General features: G+C 56.0%; 1 protein-coding gene across 2 annotated transcripts in view; it reads right to left on the reverse strand.

Annotated features, from left to right (window-relative positions):
* The window catches only part of NOL4L (nucleolar protein 4 like), a 123,987-nt gene that overhangs the window by 61,963 nt on the left and 42,059 nt on the right, over positions 1–19,965 (reverse strand). Inside the window, exons 1-3 of one of the 2 annotated variants that reach the window (XM_032419290.1) lie at positions 12,265–12,285; positions 11,814–11,969; positions 5,324–5,435 (exon numbers count right to left, since the gene is read on the reverse strand). In XM_032419290.1, the coding sequence (XP_032275181.1) occupies positions 5,324–5,435; positions 11,814–11,885 (184 nt within the window). In that variant the 5' untranslated portion in view covers positions 11,886–11,969; positions 12,265–12,285. Of the gene's footprint in view, positions 1–5,323; positions 5,436–11,813; positions 11,970–12,264; positions 12,286–19,965 lie in introns of those variants that run through there. The other variant, XM_032419289.1, reaches the window with a different exon arrangement.

Raw genomic sequence — 19,965 nt, forward strand, 5'->3', positions numbered from 1 at the left:
AGGAAGACCTCATCGAGTGTCGTGGTGACGCTCCGTGTTTGGCCATCCATGGAGGTCAGCCACTGTGTTCTTTTTACTGATGGACACCCCTGGCCTGCCACGACTGCTTATGAGAAGGTATCTTTAATAAAACCAGGTACAGCCTGGTTTAGGGGGAAAAAAAAAAAAAGCAATGGCTAGGATGGCACTCTCAGGAGGAGGGAGGAGGGGTCTTCCTTGGCCTGTTCCCTCCCCAGCATGGCCACAGCTCAGAAACCACCTCCAGTGCCCAGAGGCGAGCTGGGAGGGCTCAAGAAGAGGAGCCCAGCCGCCCTGGGCACACACACACAAATCCATCAGAGATCCAAGGGCAGTGAAACGTTCGAGCCTGTGCCTCCAGAAGTGAGCGTTCTGGCGGGGAGGCAGGACCACGGCGGGGGGGGGGGGGCATTCCAGGTGAGAGAAGGTGCCAGGGAGCTGGCGGTGGGACTGCGGTGAGGAGAAAGGCAGGCAGGGTTTGGGGCAGTCAGGAGCCCCACGGTTCTGGAGGTGATAAGTGGCTCACATCAAGAGGATCGGCTTGGTAGGAAAGAGGTGAGGAGCAGGGGCCAGCGGGAGCTCTGTGGAGTCATGCGCTCACAGGTGAGACGCATGCCAGGCTGGGCATAAGCTCAGGTGGACGCATGAAGGGGTTAGCAGCGGCTTCCCTGGGCTCTGCTGAGACAGGCCAGCCCCCGCTGTGGTCAACACACAGAGCAGCCACGCCTGAGCCGCTAAAAATAACCTGATACCACTGGTGAGGTAGGTGTTCGCAAGGGTCACAGGGCCACAGGTCCAGCAGGCTGCTGGTGAGAGAGGCAGAGGAACCTCTCAGAGAAATGCCTCAACACTCTTTGACAAAGAAAACAGAAACCTGCCCAAGTGCTAGCCTTGGTTTTAGGGGCCTTGGAAATAATCGGGGATGTAGAGTCCCGACCCTAGCCAAGCCAAGGGCTGACCTCCACAGCAAGCTCCAATGGCATGCATCAATCAAGGCAATTTTCGGAGGAGGTAGTGGGTCTTGCTCCTCCAGGTGCAGCACATGGGGGCAGTTCTCTCGAGCTTTCACCTACAGAATGGAAGAACTCAGTCCAGGGACACCCGTGGCTTCCGGTGCCAATGGCCAGTCACCCAGGCGGGGCTGGATGTTGAAGGATGTGTGCATCAGGAGGGCCCGGAGGAGTCACGAGACCAGCCAGCCTGTAGTGGTGTTCAGATTTGGAAACAGAGACCCGAGGCCTGGGGCTGGCTCAGAGGGTGATAGAAAGCCTCTTTCCCAAGGATGTGAATCAGCAGAGCAGCAAGTATTTAAGGAGCACTGCTGTGTGTGCATTCGGGGTGGGGAAGGTGGGGGAGCCCTGTAGGCACAAGCCCTGCACTCAGCAGGGTGGGACTGATGACCAGTCCATTAGAGCCCAGGGGAGGAAGAGCTTGGAGGACTCTGGAGTAGCTCAAGATGGCTTTGTGGAGAGAGAATCTGAACAGTGTTCAATCACTTAGCTGACAGCTACTCAGCACTCCTTAGGAGTTCCACGCAGACCCTCCTGCTCCAGGAGGTGGGTACTAGTATTTGTACCCCCATTTTACAGATGAGGCACCCTCCCTCATCTGTAAGTACAGCAAGTGAGTACGAAAACTGGGCCAGGCCAGGCCAGCAACCAGGCCAGCACAGGAAAGACTGCAGGGGCAAAGGAAGCAGCTGGAATGGGGTCACCTGGGCGGGGGACAGGAAGGCAGGATCTGGAGGGGCCAGGCACAGAGGGGGTTGGAACCAGACAGAGTCTGGGCCTGGTGCGAGGGAACCACCACCTGAGTGGACGATTCTGTCTCCGAGGAAGGGCCCCTGCAGGAGATAACTGGGTTGCCCACCACTAACTCCTCGTTTGCGGCCATGCAAATAATATTTTGTTGCCTCAAAGGAAACCGGAGCGTGCCTGCAGAGGCCCCTTTCCCCAGGAGCTGGGGCTGGTCTGAGGGCACACCCGATTCTCACTCTCTGTCCCCTCTGCGCCTGGACTCACTCAGGGGTGGTGGAAAAGGAGCGTGGAGCTGGGAGGCCCTGGAATTTCCCATCCTTGGACTTCCTGATCCTCGGCAGCCTCCTTTGTTTGTGCTCCTGGCGCTGGGGGAGGGCACGGGACTGTCCAGGCCTCCACGCTCCGCCAGGGACAAACTGCTGAGCAGGGGAGGCTGCTTTGCTTCCTTTCTTTCTTTTTAACACGAGGCCAGGAAGCCAGGCATTTTCCCAACAGCCCCTCGAGAAGTCTCCATCCTGTTCCTTGTCCCCCTCCTGCCCCACCTTCCTGGGACAGGAACACAGGGCCAAGTCTGGGGCCTGGGGCAGGAGAGGGAAGGGGTGGGGGCTGGCATGGCAGGGGTGCCTAGGAAAGAGCAAGCAGTATGGCCACATCCCGAGAGGCCAGCATGGCGGGAGGAGATCAGATCTGCAGACTCTTAGCTGGGGCAGGAGAAGAGACACCCTGCCAGCTGGCCAGGGTGGTCCAGGCAGCTAATGCCTCTGGCCATTAAGCAGACAGGGGAGCCTTTTAGACTCGGAGGCTCTCCACTAGCAGCTTCCAGAAACCAAGCCCTTCCCTTTTGCGCAGCATCCAGGTTGTATACCCAGGGTGCTCACCTAGGTGGGGTGACTGATCAGGTTTCTCCCTGCGGAGCCCCCTGAACATTGGCATTCTTGTGCCTGGACACCGTGGACAGAGGGTAGGGGGAAACAGGCTGATGTTTCCCACGTGCCTGCTGCATCGGGTGCCCTCCAGAGTGGGCTCCCTTAATTCAGCTGCAAGAGGCAGGCATTCCTCCCATTTTGCTGATGATAAAATAAGTTCTCCTGCCTCCTGGTGGAGCTTGGACAACTGATTTCACCGTGACACTCGTCTGTGCCTCATTTCCTCAGTGGCAAGCTGGGACAGATCCCTTATTGGATCTTGGAAGCTATTATGAGCAGAGAGGTTCCCAGCCTGCCACGGGGCACTCAGCAGCGACCAGGCACCACACCCAGGCGGGCTGGACAACCCGCCCCCCCCCCCTTACTTTGCTATGGACCACACTGTCTCCCACTCCCTCCGTGTCTCCTCCTCCCCTTGCGTGGGACTGTCCGCAGGAGAGCAGCATTCCGCCTGCCATCTGCAAGGACTGTCCCATGCAGGCTTACGCTGCCTGCGCTCTGTCCTGCCAGGAGCAAACCCCTGGAAAGACAGGCTCCAGCACAGAGCCCACAGAGCTGGTTGATATTCTAGGCGGCTCCCTCCCCGCGGCGTGAGTGCTCACATTCTCTCTCACTCTCTCTCTCTCCCCCCCACTTCTCCTTCTCCACCTCCCTCCCCTCCTTCTCCTCCCTCCTCCTCCCCGGGCTTGCGGGCATGGTGGTGGCAGCCCAGAGAAGGCACAGGCTGCTGCTGAGCTCAGCATCGCCCTTCCGGCCATGCCAAAGCCCACAGATGAGGAGGAGTGGGGCTGCAGCCCTCGGGACCTTGCCGCCTTCACTGAGGAGTGGGGGAGGTGAGAACCGTCCTCCACACCAGCAGAGAGCACGGGAGCAGAACAGAGGGAGCCTGCAGACACCCCAGAGCAGCCCACGAACCCGGCCGGCCGCTCTTGGCCCAGCCTCTGTTCCTCTAGGCCAGCGCTTCAGGGTCTGGCTCCGCCAGTTGCTATGGAAACGGTTAGGCCCGAACAGGAAGGGACAGGCAGCCACCAGCAGGGCACGTGCCCCTGGGACCCCGACTCTGACAGGGCGGTGGTGCAGCAGGGAAAGCCCTCCTGGCCTGTTTGCAGGTACCAAATGCTGTCTTGGCCCAGGGCTGCAGCCGCTCAGCCAGGGCCAGGCCAGGCGGGGCAGGGGCCTCCTCCGAGGCATCACTGCCTCAGCCCCAGCTCCCTCCTCCTGGGTGCTAGCCCCGTGCTGGCATGGGGATGAGCTCTCAAACCTCTCCAGGCCCCCGAGGTGGGTACCACGATTAACTCCACCCACAGATGAGGGAACTGAGGCTCAGAGAGATGAAATCACGTGTTCAGGACACACAGCTGCTAAGTGGCAGAGCTGGGATTTGAACCCACCCTGCGTGGCCTTGGGGGCTCTGCTCTTAAACCAGGAACCTGGCATTTATGAGGTATGAGCCACACTTGTTCCTGTCCCACAGGCTTTAGAAGCCGCCCAATATACCCCACGAAGCAGCAGCCGTGGCCTAATGACCCCATGGACAGGAAGCCTTCTGGATTTGGTGAGTCAGCTGGTGTCAGTCACTCACAGGCATCAGAGACCACCAAAATGAGGAAAAAAAAAAAAACCCACTTGACACCTATGCTCTCATTTCTTTGTTGTCATCTACTTGAGCTTTGTTGTTGATTTTTCCTTCCCCAGAAATGGTGGATGCCCCTGGAGTACCACCCGAGCACATGGCTTGCCCTTCATTCTGAGTCTGTTCCCATCCTCAGGCAAAACACCCACTGACTTTAGCAACCTCTACAGGCCTGATGTCCAGCAGCAGCCTAGAAGCCCTGACAAACTGCCCACCTGGGCACCATCTCTCGGGGCAGAGCTATCATCGTACCGGCCACATGCCCTGGCCCACCTTGCTGTGCCAAAGCCGCCTTCGAAGAGGTGGGCCCCAGACTTACTGGAGGCCTCTGGGGATGTTCAGGTTGAGGTAGTGAGGGGACTGAAGTGGGGGTCCCTGCTGCATCTCAGTGGGCAGGGCAGAGCTGGAGAGCATGGACATCAGTCCCAGAGACCCACTTCGGCTGGCCACAAGTGCTCCGGGCATTTAAATTCTAAGAAATCCCCACGGATTTCCTGGATGTTTGCAGGGAGGGAACGAACACCAGTAGTAGGAGGACCTACTACTGGTAGGTGGGGGGCTCTAGGGTAAAAAGGCGCATGTGGCAAGAGGTGTGCTCCTGTCTCCAGAGAGCTCACAGATAGGGCCGCGCGACCAGACCCACGAGGGCACTGCTCAGGGCGAGGCCTGGGCGGCAAGAATCAAGGAGCTTAGGGAAGAGGGCGAGGTGATCGTTTCCATCAGGAACATCAGTGGGAAAAGAGGATCTTGAAGGGCGGTAGGAATGTACCATTGGTTTTTCAAGGAAACCTGACATTTTTTTTTACAGTTAAAAAAACAACAAAAATGAGGCTCTCCGGGCATGGACCCACACTGGCCTCTGGGAATTGTGACAACCGCTGGCCATGCACTTTTCTGTCTGTGCCAGCAAAGGGCAGGCCTTGCTGGTGGGAGGGCCTTTCCCTGCACAGCCTCCCCCAAGCCACCAGCACACCCGCCTCCTCCCCTACCTTTGGGCTCCAGGCCATTGGAGTTAAAGTGCATCCTCTTCTGACACTCTGTGCAGCTCATCAGGAACCGGGTCACGGCCTCTCGCGGAAGGAAGGCATAGGTCTCCGCAATCTGGGGACAGAGGACGTTTGCTCATTATATGGGCCCAGGGGGAGGCCGCCTGGTCACCAGATCACCAAGGTCTATGCTTTGGTGGCAGGTGCTTGGCCCTTGCAGAAAGGGAAGGGATTCGAGGAGCAAGGAGCGGGTGTCCTCAATTCTTAGCCATGGAAATGAGTTAGTACTCTAATGGAAAACCATTTTTTAAAAAATTTTGAATAAAAGAGTTAGAAATTGAGAAAGCAAAAACATTTAAACATTATCTAACCTACGTTTCATTTATTTATTTATTTATTTTAAAAAGATTTTATTTATTTATTTGACAGAGAGAGACACAGCGAGAGAGGGAACACAAGCAGGGGGAGTGGGAGAGGGAGAGGCAGGCTTCCCGCTGAGCAGGGAGCCCGATGCGGGGCTCGATCCCAGGACCCTGGGATCATGACCTGAGCCGAAGGCAGACGCTTAATGACTGAGCCACCCAGGCGCCCTAACCTACGTTTTAATAAGGAATACTCTCAGAGCATTTTATTGTTGCTCCTGAAAAATGAGTTTATAAACATTGCTCTAGGGGAGGGTGAAACAATTTCCATTCTTAGAGATGGATAAACTGAGATCCACTTATGAATCTACCAGCTCTGGGCCTATGAACAGAACCCAAGGTTCTACAAGCTCTTCCTGCAATAACTCACAGATCAAGAACATTTTAGGGAGAGCTGTGACAGTCTGATGACAAAGGATCAGATTTTTCAAACTGGACACGCCGTTAAGGACCCCCATGTTCCAGGTGAGGTCACTAGGCCCAGAGAGGCAGACCTACTTGCCTAAGGCCACACAGCTTGTTAGAGGCAGTGGCGACTAAGGCCCATGCTCCAGGTCACACCACACGGTAACTGCCTCCAGGGGGCCTCTCCAGCCCGGGAGGTGGGAAGGGAGATGAAGTAGGTGGGAGGGAATACAAGAAACAGGCTGGGCAGGGGAGTGGAGAAGGAGAGGGTGTGGGCCCAGAAGCCCAGCCGTCTCCTCTTGCTCTGGGTTTCGGGAAACGCACTGGCCCCGGTTTGGCGGCCTCTTAGGCCCGGGTTCCCTGGCTGAGGCTGGGAGCTGCCCAGTTGCTGGTTTCCACACATTTCCCAGAGCCGGGGCCCTCCCGCTCCTCTCCACTAAGGGGCAGCATCACCCCAGCATTCCACCATCCTTGCGGCAGCCCAGCCGGGGAAAGTTGGCCGAGGGCTCTGGTCAGCCCACAGAGGCAGGGGACTGCTCTCCAGGACAGCACCAGGTCTGCTCCTTTGGGATGCACGAGTGCCCTGTGCCATCTCCGTGGTGGTCAGGAGGTGGAGTAGGGTAGGGCGGAGTAGATGGGGGGGGCGGGGCAGGGTCCCAGGGCTGTGGCCAGGCCCTCAGAGGACCAGCTCAGGCTGTGCCCTCAGCTCAGCTGGTGTGTGAAGCTTGGGGGCCACCCCTGCTTGGTGGCCGGCTGCAAAGACAGAGTTAATTTTGGTGACACAATTGTTATTTCTCAGCTGATTTGATGCTCTGCGGAGCAGGCAGGCTCCTTGATGAGTTATCTCCCTTCCAAATTCCCTGTCTGATTGCCTTCCTCTGGAGGTCAGGGACAAGGGCAAAGCCCTGCTCTCTGATTGGAGCTGGTGGATGGGAGGGCATGCAGCCCGTCCTCCTCGGGTCTCAGGGCTCCGGGATGGGGGCTTTCCTGCCAAACACAGAGACATCTTCATTCCCAGCCCAACCTGCCCGGAAGTCTTAGGGGTGGCATGTCCCTCTCAGGCCTTCAGGGTTGGAAGGGTTGGGCCCTACTGAAGGGCTGATGGAGGCAGGAGTAAAGGGCCAAGAGGGCAGGGTGCCTGCTGGGCAAAGAGTGGGGCTGTGGCTGAGCTGGGCAAACAGATGAGGTCGGCCGAGGAGCCGCAAGGTGTGGCATCCCAGGTCAGACCTTGAAGAGATGAGCTGAGGACCTGGGGGAGGAGTGTCACAGTCTGCTGGGAAAGGAGGAAAGTTGATACCATAGGAACAGCCCTATTTCACTCTATGGAGCTCACCTGCTGTTGGGCAGAGAAATCATTTCTCCAGCGCTCAAGGAGAGCCTTCCTGGCCTGGGTGCTCTGGTGAGGGTGGCCTGCAGCAGGGGCAGAGGCCCTACTCACCACCTGACCCAGCGAGGGTACAGGTACAATTCCCAGAGAGGGCCCAGCCCTGGCGGCCCTGGCTCTCCTGGCCTTGGCAGGGATCCCAGCAGTACGCAAAGCTGGCTAGCGGGCCATGGGGCAGAGAGCACTGGGAGCACACCTTCTGGCCCTGGGTCCCACACAGGGGGAGGTGGGGTGGACTCAAGAAGGCTAGGTGAGAAGTCCTTGCAAGCCCTGCCCTGGGTGGCTGGCATGTCTGCAGCCTCACAAAGAGCTCCGTGGGGAGTCAGTGAAGTGCAGAGTCCAGCCCAGCTCCATGCTGCTGTAGAGGCCCGCACGGAGGAGGGGCACCGTGCGGCCTTCAGCCTTCACTCTCCTGGCTTGTCCACAGGAGAGATGGGACCTCCATTTCTGTTCCACTACACAGATGCCCAAGGCCACAGGACCCCAGGATGAGCTGAAAGAAGGAGGACAATCCTCACTTATGCTCTAGTCAATAGGATGGTGGTTTTCAGATAGTTTTGGAGCTCCAGACACAGTTCTGGAAATAGTCTCTTATGCTGAAGCCCCAAATGTGAAACAGATAAAGATAGAGCTGCTGTGTTTAAGGAAGGGAAGCCCCAGGACCCCTGCCCCCACCCAGCTTCTCTCAGGGGCCTGCTGCCTTGCACTTGGGGCCTCCTGCCTGGATACTGAGATCTTTCACGTTTTTCCCAGTGGTAAAATGAAGGGAGAATTCACGGGCAGGGAGAGCAGAAGCTATGTGCAGAGTCGTTGACTTGTAAGGCCCCATTTTCGCTCCCCAGCTCAGGGGCCGACAAGGACAGATGAGGCCAGCTGGGGGGATTTGCACCACTTTACAAGACCCTCCTGCTGCCCTGAGGTGGATTAGCACATGGTGGGCCTGGAGAAGCTGCTGACCACATCTGGCCCCAACTCCAAAGTGGTCTGGGCAGCCGGGTCCAGGCTCTGTAGCTCGGTCTAGCCTACTGGCACCCTGGGAGAGAGGAAGAAAGCAAAGAGCTTGCTCCAACCCAGATGGGTACAGACACCAGAAAATCCCCTTGAAAAAGGACCATCCTCTGTGTGGGATCAGGGAACTTTGTACAACCATTTGGAACCCTCGCCAGACCCCGGGACATGGGCAAGTCCCCCTGTGGATCCTCTGGATCCTCTGGTCACATTGCATCAGAGGCAAAGTAAGGCAGGGACTTACTGCCCCAAATGGGAATCCCCTGCATTGTCCATTGTAAATGGCCATCTATCCCTGGCTCATATACCTTCAGTTTCAGAAAGCTCATTACCTGCTCTCTCTGATCTATTGCTGGATAGTGGTTGGTGCTAGAAGCTTCTTTTTCCCACAGAAGAATGTGCCTCCTTTAATGCCCTTGAACAAGTCTGCCCATCTCCCTTCCAGCCCCCTGCTTCCTACAGGCACCCCAGGCCTGTAAGAATCTGGAAGGTCCCAGGTGCTCTAGAGATGGCAAGGCAGTCCCAGGATTCAGGTCTGGCAAAACACACAGAGACAGGTCCAAAAACCCCCAGCCAGGGGTCGATGCAAACCCCACGGTGCCAGGCTGTGCCCCTCTGCAGCCGTCAGCACAGAGTTTCCTTGGGGGCTCTTTCCCAGACACGGATGGGACTGAAGAGAGAGGCCTGGGTTGAGGAAAATGGGAGCAGATGAAAAGAAGGGGGACAAAAGCATCCAGGCACCACCCCCACCCCCAAAAAAGGAAAAGGGTGGCAAGAGAAGGGTGACAGATGGGGAAGAGGAGGGGGAAGGGAGAGGAGGCACACCGGGGAGGAGGGAGGTGCAGCAGCCCCCTTGGCCTTCACACACCCACTGCAGGAGGGCCCTGGCCTACTCCACTCAGCCTTGGCCCTGCGGCTGAAATTCCAGCTCTGTGCGCAGCCCAGCTGGCCCACTGCCAGTCATGTGCCAGCTCCAGGCTGGGCAGCGGGAAGTGGGGCACGCGGCGGGCATATGGACGAGAAGCCAGGAAGCGCGGAGCAAAGGGCTGGACGTCCGCTTGGCCCAGGGACACAGAGGCTGGCAGGACAGCCCAGCCCTGCCTTCTCTACAGCATGGAGGCTGCAGACCCGGCCTTCCTAAATACCCAGGGAGGGGCGCCGGGGTGGCTCAGTCGGTTAAGCCTCTGACTCTTGGCTTGGGTCATGATCTGGGGGTTGTGAGGTTGAGCGCTGCCTCAGGGCTCAGGCTCAGGGCTCCTCGCTCAGCAGGGAGTCGTTTGAGATCCTCTCCCTCTGCACCCCCCCACCCCCCGCTTGTTTTCTCTCTCAAATAAATAAATCTTAAAATAAATAAATACATACATACCCTGGGAGTGCCTGTGGTGTGAGCCTCATCAAGGGGACCGGGGCAGTCATGTGGTCTGGCTGGCCCAAGGCCATTTACCTTGACCACAGCAAGTCATTGGGCTTACTAGCTGACCACAGCGGGGTTTGTAGAGAGGGAGGATGGGTGGTGGTCAGGGCACGGGCTCTGGGGCCCGCAGCCTGGCTCTGAAAACCAGTGGGGTGACCTCAAGGCAGGTTATGTGTCCCTCTGAACCTCAGTTTCATCATCTGCAAAATGGAGAACACAGGAGCCCCTGCTTCATATATACACCCTTCGTCCACGTGAAGGCTCAGAGAGCTGGTGTCCAGGAGGTGCTGAGCTGCCCAGCGCTGGCAGACTGAACGCTGACAAGATGTGCTGGGTCTCATGACTACCAACGGGCCACAGAGCCTCTGGCTTGGGTGTCTCTCCCTTCATCTGTGACCCTCTGGTGGGAATACCCTCAGAACCCCCTTTCCCAACACACATGTACTGAGAAGCAGGAGGGGTGGGACAGGTGGTATAATCATCTCCTGCCTCCCTCAGCCCAAACCCTCATCTTCTGAGGTCCTTGGGCACATGGGTCCATCCGTAAGACTCATTTAGGGCAAAGGCCATCTTCTGGGGACAAGGACAAACCAGGTGGAATTTTTAAAAATCAGGCCACATGGGAAAATCATAGACTTATACAGGCCACCTCCACAGCAGTCCAAGGCTATTTATAGGAAGAACTTGGGGGTAGAGGTGGGGGTGGGGTTGGAGTTCACAGCTGCCTTGGGTGGGGAAGCCCCGTCAGAGGGGCAGCTCTCTAAGAAGCCAGAGAGAGGGTCAACACAGAGGGGGCATGAGGACACCAGCTGACTGCCATTTAAGTGTTATGTGACCTTAAACAGGTAGATCAACTCTTTGGGTCTCAGTTTCCTTAACTGCAAAATGGGACCATGGTGCCTCCATCACAAGACTGCTCGGAGGCTCGAATGAATGTAGCATGCTTGGCTTTACTGGTTTAGTGGTGGGTCCGGGTTCAGAGCTGTGCCTGAGCCATGGCAATGGCAGTCAACAGGGGGATGGGACCAGAACACAAGTAGGCCCCTCCTGCTCTGGCCACCGTCTCCTCTACCTCCCCATGGGTGTTGCTTCCCACCCCTAGATTATTGTCTCTGCTCCCTTCTGCCCACCCAAGCTTGGGATACCACCTTATATGCCATCTTCCCCACGAAGCTGCCCCCCCACCCCGGCTTAGCACTGAACGCCAGCGTCCAGAGGCGCCTTTGCGGAATGCCCTGGGGGTTCTTGTTCCCTCAAAGCTAGTCTTGGAGACATTTCTGGTTCTCGTGTCTTGGTTTTGCTCTCAGCCTCCCCACCCCAAGTCAAACTGTGATCTCCCTGAAGGTAGGGCCCATGTCCTCAGACTTCCCCTGGGGAACTTCCAGTCCTGACTTCACAGGGGCGGGTAGAGGATCGAATGAACTCAGACACAGGAAGCATTTAGGGCAGCCCTGGCACACAGTAAATGCCATGGAAGCATTCGCTCTTTCGATCCTTATTATCTGGCCACCCCCACCCTCACAGTCCCAGAGCAGGCGGCAAGGGCCTGGGGGGGGAGGGGACAAGTGAAGCAGAAACTGGGAAGAGAAGGGCTTTGCTCCTGCCCTCATCCCTCTCCTTCCCTCCCTCACTCCCTTCAACCTGCTTCTCCTTTGTGCCCAGACCCCAGAACCCGCCCCCTTGCTCCCCCCTTGAGCCATCTCTGGCTGCCGTGCCCTTGCCCTGTGCCCCCCTGGGTCCCCAAAGGCCGTTTCATCACGCCTCAGCTCCCTGCCCTGCCCCCGCCCAACATGTGCGGAGCCCGTGGCCTCCTGCCAAGGCCTGGGGTTGCCCGCAGAGGCCCAGAGACAGACATCTCACCGCTCGGTAGGTTTTCTTCTGCCCAGCGTGCTTGGGGGCTTTGCCTGGCTCCGCCGAGCTCTCCACGTGCATCGAGTAGATGATGTCAAAGAAATCTTCCACCACAGCGACCCGCTTCAGAGAGATGCCCTCCGGCTCCGACAGGCCATCTGCCCCCTGCGACAGGGGGGACAAGCTGTGTCAGTGGTGGGGATGACGGCGGCCGGCCGAGAGCTAGGCCCCGAGGCCTGGCAAAGGGTCGGGGGGGGGGGCAGGGGCAGGGACGACGCTGCTCCCTGACCTCCAGTGGTAGGTCTGGGGGGCCGGGGATGGGAGGAGCTTGCTGAGAGGGCCCCAGGGATGGGGGTCCCAGAGTCAGGGGGGCTGCTGCTACTAAATCCCCCAGAAACAATGGGCAGGGAGCGACAACAACGAAAATACAAATTAAAAAACCAAGAGGCTCCATGTTCACAATTTCAGACAGATTGTGCCAGACTCAGGCGGGGAGCTCTCGAATCACATGCTGTGCCAAGACCATCCTGGAAGTCTCTGGGGAGGGGGGGCGGTGCTAAATAGATGCAGCCCCATCAGGAGCTCACCAATTAGCAGTAACCTTTCACTGTGGTCCTGGGCTGGGGTCCCAGGGGAATGGCTCGGATCACCTGGGTGACTCCTGCCTCCACCCTGGCCTTTCTGAAAAGCTTGTCACCACTGCCCGCCCTCCCCACTCCAGCAGCTGAGCGCCAGCAACAGACCCGGGCCCTTTGTGTCTGGAGACACAGAGAAGAACAGACACAAGGCCACGTGGAGATGGCAGGGCCTCGTGAGCAAGGTGGCCATGGACCCCCAAGCCTCTCATCAGGCTGGCATGAGTGCTGTCTGCTGGTCCTGAAAAGGCGTGCCGGGATTGAGATGGGGTCCTGCTGCTGGGCAGACACCTGCCCGACTCCCACTAGCGGGGCTGGGAGGGAGCAGGGAAACTGCAGGGCATGAGGCTGGGGGATGTAGCCAGGGCCCCTCAGGAAGCGGGCTGCTCGGGCAGGTCTTTATTCATAGGGCACAGGAGACACACAGACTCAGGGACACCCGGCTCTCAGCCATCATCTCCCTAAGGGGAGACTTGGAGAAGTCTGGGGGACTTCAACGATGAAGAGCAAGCAGGTGTGTGTGTGTCTGTGTGTGTGTGTGAGTGTGTTGGGGGAGGGCTGGGGGGAAAGGAGGCGGGCTTTTCTCTAAAAGTGTCCAAAACGCAAATCTCCCAGAGAAATCTTTCCTAAAGGATCTTGCTCATGGCTCAAGAACATCAGCTCTAGGAGGGCGTGGGCTTCGTGTGTTGGCTCAAGTCTGCCTCCCTAGCACCTAGAACAATGCCTGATACTTAACAGGCTCAAAAAATAACTACCAAACGACTGACTGCTTATAAGCGGCAGGCAGGCGGGGTAGTTCAGACATACTCTTCCTCGGTCTGCATGGGGCCCATCGTTGAAGTGGCTGTGTGGCCCTGAGCAGTTATTTTGCTTCTCTAATCCTCAGGTCCTTTACCTGGAAAATGGGGCTAACAGAAGCAGCTTTCCTATAGCTACGAAGAGGAATAAAGGAGATACCCATGCAGCACTTAGCAGCAAGCCCGGCCCATAGGAACTGCTGGATAAGTATTATAATTACCAAGTGCTTTGTCGTTTGCAAAGTTTCCCCCAGCTCTGAACATCGCAACAAGCCTGGGGGGTTGTTAGGGTCAGGACCTGCCTGTGGTATAGGGGCTAGTAAGTGGCAGAGTGGTTTAGGACCTCAGTCTTTGTAGTCCAAGGAAAAGAGAGGTGGTGCTAAACGGGACACCTGCTCACAGAACATTCTGGCCATAGACAGGGTTTGGTTTCATCCAGCAACTCTCCCAACATGCCATGATGGGTGAACAGGGCTGTCTTTTTGCCAGTGGCCCCCCTGAGAGCAGATGGGCATCTGGAGTGGAGGGTGCCAAATCCTAGAGCTAGTAGGCAGCATCCGTCAGGGGTGACCTCACGGGCCCTGTACAGACCCTCTTGCCAATGGCTTCCTTCCTAGTCAGGATCCATTTCAATGGGGACTTCTCAGATAGCATGCATGGGGGGGGCGCTGTGAGCACGTGCGTGCGCGTGCGTGTGCACTGTGTAGGAGTTGCTGCCTGCTGGTCCTGCTTCCTTGCTGTGAGACTGTGGGCAAACTCTTCAGCCTCCCTGAGCTTCACGTACGAGATGAGCTGTAAAATTCCATGACTCTTCTGTTCTTGAACTCTCTCAGGAGTTACCGTTACCTCTTTCCTGGGGGTATCTGAAGTCCCCTCTGAAGTCCTGGGCCATCTATAAACAGGGCTCATTACTGACAAACTGGTGCATTAGCTGACTTGTAACTACCCACCATTTTAGGGGATCTTCAAATACTGCTGTGACAGAGTTGCATGGGACAAATATTATGACAGCCCAGTTAGAATGTACTTCTAACCAGAGTTTCACGTTGGCAAAAACTAACAAAAGGATCGGAAGAATAAAAATGTAACTGGGTTTCTATTTCTTGATCTGGGTGGTGGTTTTACAGGTGTGTTCCGTTTATAAAAAGCCATTAATCTGAACACTTTACAATCTGTGTACTTTTCTGTATGTCTGTTAAGCTTTAATTTAAAAAGTATCTTAGGGGCGCCTGGGTGGCTCAGCCAGTTGAGCATCCAACTCTTGATTTCGGCTCAGGTCATGGTCTCCGGGTCGTGGGGTTGAGCACTGCATCGGACTCCGTGCTTGGTGCAGAGTCTGCTTGTCCCTCTCCCTGCCCCCCCCCCCCCCGCTTGCATGCACACTCTCGCTCTCTCTCAAATAAATAAATAAATAAATAAAATCTTTTTTAAAAATATATTTTTAAAAAGTATAATGGGGTAGGTAGTTCCACAACATTTTGATAATCTGAATCTAGAGGCTTAATAATGGGTCTAACTGCTTAAAAGTGAATAGATCTCTCTGTTCATAAAACTGTTTCAAGCCAGAACACAGACACTTCTGGAAAAGGGAGATAAAATTGGTGGGAGGGAATAGAAAAAGCAAACAATTTGATGAAAGACAATATTTTAGGTAGGCGAAATGGGAAGTGTCCCCTAGCCAGCTTGGTAACCTTGGGCAGGTCACTTCTTGAACTTTTTTTTTTTAAGTAATCTCTACACCCAACTTGGGGCTTGAACTCACAACCCTGAGATCAAGAGTCACACGCTCCACCAAATGAGCTAGCCAGGTGCCCCACTTCTTGACCTCTCGAAACTCAGTTCCCTCACCTGTAAAATGGGCTTAAAAAGTCCTAATTGGCTCTTCCAAGGATTACGTTAAGAGTGTATGTCAGGCATCTGGCTTATAAATGTTCATCTCTTCCCTTTGGACCCTGAATTTGGACATTTTGTGTTTAGGAATCTGCTCTTAGCTCCTGTCCTTCTGATCATTCAGGTTACAGCACGGGTCCCCCAAGCTAATACCCACCATCAGAGGAGATGTTTAATTCCTAAGTAACACGCTAAGGCTGTCACACAAGCCTGGCAAAAATTTTCCTAAAGTCAAGGTGTAACTAACCAACCTAGATTAAACAACAAAATATACTGCCCAGTGCCAGGCCTCTGTCCCAGCCTCCCATATCCATTCTAAGGCACACACCAGTACCCACAAGCTTTGCACCCGGTCCAATGTGACTATAAAATTATCCCAGAGAAACTCTTCGGGGATCATTTTTAGTTGCTCCCTCTTTAAAAATCTATTGTGATCTCCCCTGACGTTCAAACCTGGATCCTATAATTGGTCTATCTCAGCTGCAGAGATGTACACAGGAAAGGAGCGGGCTTGTAGCAACCCCAATTCAAACCACACAAGGTCTGCAGAGCCACACCTTGAACTGTCCTCTGGTGAGCTGTGGCCACCTGGACACCATGTGTGCTACACCCTTAGGGAAGAACACCAGGGTATCTGTCTGTCCTTCAAGGAGAACCCTGGGAAGAGAACAAAGGGATCCCATGGCAGTCACATGTGACAGACATCTCACCATGCCCTGCATCCACAGAGGTAACAACCTTCATGCTAAGTGCTGCAGGAGGGGCATGCCTTCCTTAGCTGAGAATCCAGACACAGTGCTACAAGGCAAGAGCTGCTAAATAAAGGAGCAGAAAGCACCTTCCCCATAGCCTTGGGATGCCCCTGCCAACCACTTCTGCTTTGTACCCAAATTAGCTTAATCTGATCCATGGCCCTAAGCAAGCCGGGCCTTGGTTTGACAAAGAAAGCTCACTCCATTTATAGGCTGAGTGAAGAGGGGGCCTAGAGCCTCCTGACTATCCCCAGCTTCCTGGGAACGCCAGCCAGGAGTGATGGAACGGAACCCTGAAGCACCCCAAGGGAAAAGCCATGAGAAATACACGGTCAGTTGCGCAGGACCAACCTCTGGGGCCTTCCTGCTTGGGGAAGAATATTGCCATGGCAACACACTACATCCTTTCGAACCAGCCAACTCCAAAACAGCCAGCCAGACGCACACCAACAAAACCAGACATGGCAAGAGTTTTAAAAATTTCATGGAGTTTTAAATTTTTCATGCTACCTTTCTTGGACATCACCATCTTCCTTTAAACCAGCGCATCTGGATTCTAAACTAAAGGCCAGGTTGCAAGTTATTGAGGAAGTCACCAAATGTCTATTTATATACTGCTCATGTTTCACAATATTTAGAACGGTGGTCCCAAAGCGTGGTCCCTAGACCATTAGAGTCGGCATCACCTGGGACTGGATAGAAATGCAAATTCTCAGGCCCCACCTCAGACCCACCAAATCTCACTCTCTGGGGGGTTTTACTAGGGCCCCCTCAGATGATTCGGACGCACCACAGATTTTGAGAACTGCTGATTAGAATGTCTCCATGATTCAGATAGGGAGGTAACTAGTAGAGGAAACTGGCATTGGCTCATTAAATATATGCTTGCTCTGTGCTTCTAGGCCTAATATATTAATATTTTCTTCTCCTTCACTGAAGGCCAATTTTCCTAATGGTGGGAACAAAAGAACCTTACTGGGCAACATTAGTATAAATTCGAAACACCTGCCCAATGACTTAATGCAGATTATGGACAGAAAGGGCAGGAGTGCTCAGCAACCTGACATCAGATTTTTTAAGTCCTCCCTGTCAAAGTTAATTAATACTTAAGCAGGTCATCCCTTGACAGGTCTCTTCTGGCTTCCTCAGTTTCCTCAAACTGAGTGCTCAGCCAAGGAGGGTTGTGACACCCAGGGCTGCAGACCTAGACGAGGGAGATGAGCAGATCTGGCCAGGCCATTAGACAGGCTCCTGCCCGGGTGGGCTCCCTCAGGTGAGCTACTGAATCTGACTGAACCTTGCCTGTCTTCCCCCTAAGCCAATTAAATAGACCCCCGTCCAACTGCTAATGGATTTCAGTTCTGTCACTTCCATTGGAACTTCGAAGTCGCTTGCTGGTAATAAGTTATGCACTTAGCAAGGTGGGCTCACCGTTTCAGGCCACCAGGGTGCCAGTTAGTGCCCCACCACCACAATATTAGCAGCATATGCCTTCCAGCAACGATGAGGCCTTGATTGAGAGGATGTGGCTAAATAGGAGGGACATTTCTCAACTGGGTTCCTATGGTAGAGGAAGAAACCACACAGAAAGTCCTTAGGATGTGCCCTTTTGGTGCATTTCAGATCCCGCTCTTGATAAGGGGTAAAAATCAACAAGACTGCCATCAGAGGAGAAAGTCAGTCAGCAGAACCCACCCCCGGGGAGACATACCTTCGGCTAACCATTTATGTGGGAGCCTGGGCCTTCAGGGGGCTGATTGCACAGGCACATGGGAGGATGCCCCTCCATCCTATCTGGGCCAGCTGGCTAAATGGCTGCCATTACAGGCAAAAGTTACTGCAAATATCAGCTGCATGCTACTTCCAGCTTCTGGAACTGTGGCTATTCCTCCTGTCCCCCAAACCACACTTTAATAAAATCAGGCAGGACTGAGGTTTTGCAAGTGGGGCATACCAGTTTTGGGGGGGTTCTTACAAAGTCTCCTTCCAGCTCCTGGCAGGGCTGGAAGAAGACCCGAGGAGAGGAGTCAGCCTCCTAAGAAGAAAACCAGAATGAAGACCCGCACCCAAATATCAAGAAATTTCCTCCTCAGAATCCCCAAGAAAAGCTGGTCATCATTTGTAAAGCCAGGCAATCAGGTATTGAGGGGAGGGCATTGCCTAAATAGAACAAGGATGGGCGGTGTTTGAATATCTCTCAGTTATAAATACTACCTATGGTGCACTGGAAACCAAAACCAAAACCAACCAAACAAAAAAACAACCTTCCAAAACAGAGAGCTGCACCAGAATTTTAGGACCCATAGTAGCCATGAGCTCTGGAGGCTGGGATGGGCGAGGGAGGAGACCACACCCCCGATAAATAAATAAATACATAAACAAGGCGCTGAGGACTCAGTGCAGCACCTGCCTCTTCTCCACCCCTGTGCACAATCTCCAACTGTTAGCGCGGAGCCGCCACCGCGGCGCACCTGCCATCTGGAACAGGCCTCACATATTCCAAGACCTCCTTTCTGCTTCGCTGAACCTCCATCTTCTTTCAAATCACGCTGGGGACCGAAAGGCACACACCGGGCCACAGAAAGGTGCCTGGGATCAGCCCCGAACGACAGCGCTACCTCTGAGGGATGCCATATCCTTCGAGCAGCTCTGAATATTTCTTTTTCTTTTTCCTTTCCTTTTTTTTTTTTTTTTGTTAGCTCTGGAATATCTGGAAAGGATAGGGGGAAGGGTGGGAAGAGAAAGGGGTGCAGCGGGCCCAAGTGTCCCCCTTTTGGCAAGAGGGGGCAATGACCCCAGTTTAAGGGATGAAGGGAGGGGGGAGCAGCGAAGGGCACTGTCAGGCAGGACAGCGTCAGGGGGCCCGGCTGGGGGTCGTGGCCTGGGGGTGTCCACGAGGCGCAAGTGCCCTAGGGGTGAAGTCACAGGCCTGAAGACAATCCAGGCCTGACCCTGGCCAAAGGGCTGGCCTGCCTGAGCCTCAGTCTTCTCCTGTGTTGAGGTGACACAATGTGACAGGACGGCTGTGGGAACCCCAGTGGTGCACAAATAGGGCCCACCCTGGGCGAGACACCCATAAATGACCTCTGTCGCTACTACTCTGAAGGGGCGCGCTCCAGGACTCTGGGGATCCGCCTCCCTCGGGAGCCGTGGCCAAGGACAGGGAATGGGGTCGCTGGGGGGGGGGCTTCTAGGCGGAAGGGGACGGCTGAGCCACGCAGGCCCTGCGGGCGGGTCCCTCCGGGGCCGCGGCGGGCGGCCGGGCGCGCTAACGAGCGGAGGCCCCAGGTGCGGGCCCCACCCTGCGCTAGGGTGGGGGGTAAGGGGGAGCTGGAGGGGGAGGGGAGGGCCCGCGCGCTAATGACTGTTGACAGCGCGCGCAGGGGCTGGCCGGGCCGCGCGCGCCGCTGACAGCTGCTCGGGCGGGGGGCGGGGCGCGGGGCGGGGGTGAGGCTGCTCTCGCTCCCCCCACGGCGCATGCGCGTGCGCCTCGGCGGGGGGGGGCGGGGAGGGGCGGGGAGGAGCGCGCGCGCGCCGGGCCCGAGTTCGGAGGGCCTGCTGGAGCGGCTCGCGCGGGCTCCTCGCGGGCAGGCAGGTAATGAGAGTAACCATGGCAACCCACCAGAGGAAGTGTATTCTGCAGGAGACGTTAATCCCCTCTCCCCGGAGCTGGGACAGCCTGACTTTCCATTCTCACACAGTAATTAGATACCAGCTGTCAGTGCAGGGGGGACGGCTCCGCGGCTGCAGCCCTGCTTGTGGGGGGGGGCGCACAAAGGGGGCGGGGGGGACGCAGGGAGGAGGGCGTTAAAGACACAGGGACGCTTTCCGGCCGTGGGCGAGGGCGGCGCGCCTCCCCCAGTCGGCAGCCTCCAGGCGCGCGTCCGCTCACCTGGAGACCCCGCCCGCGCGGGGCCCCGCCCACTCCACACGCACCTGCTGCGCACCCGCGCGCCCGCCTGCCCGCCCTCGCGTTCCCCCTCTCCCAGCCCCGCCTCCCCACTCCCCGCGCACCTGCCCTGCGTCCGCCGCCCTCCGCCCTTCCGCCCCCCTCCCGCCCAGGGACGCTGCCCACCTGTCCTTTGTG

This window comes from Phoca vitulina, unplaced genomic scaffold, assembly GCF_004348235.1.
Source record: "Phoca vitulina isolate PV1807 unplaced genomic scaffold, GSC_HSeal_1.0 scaffold22, whole genome shotgun sequence".
Lineage (NCBI taxonomy): Eukaryota > Metazoa > Chordata > Mammalia > Carnivora > Phocidae > Phoca > Phoca vitulina.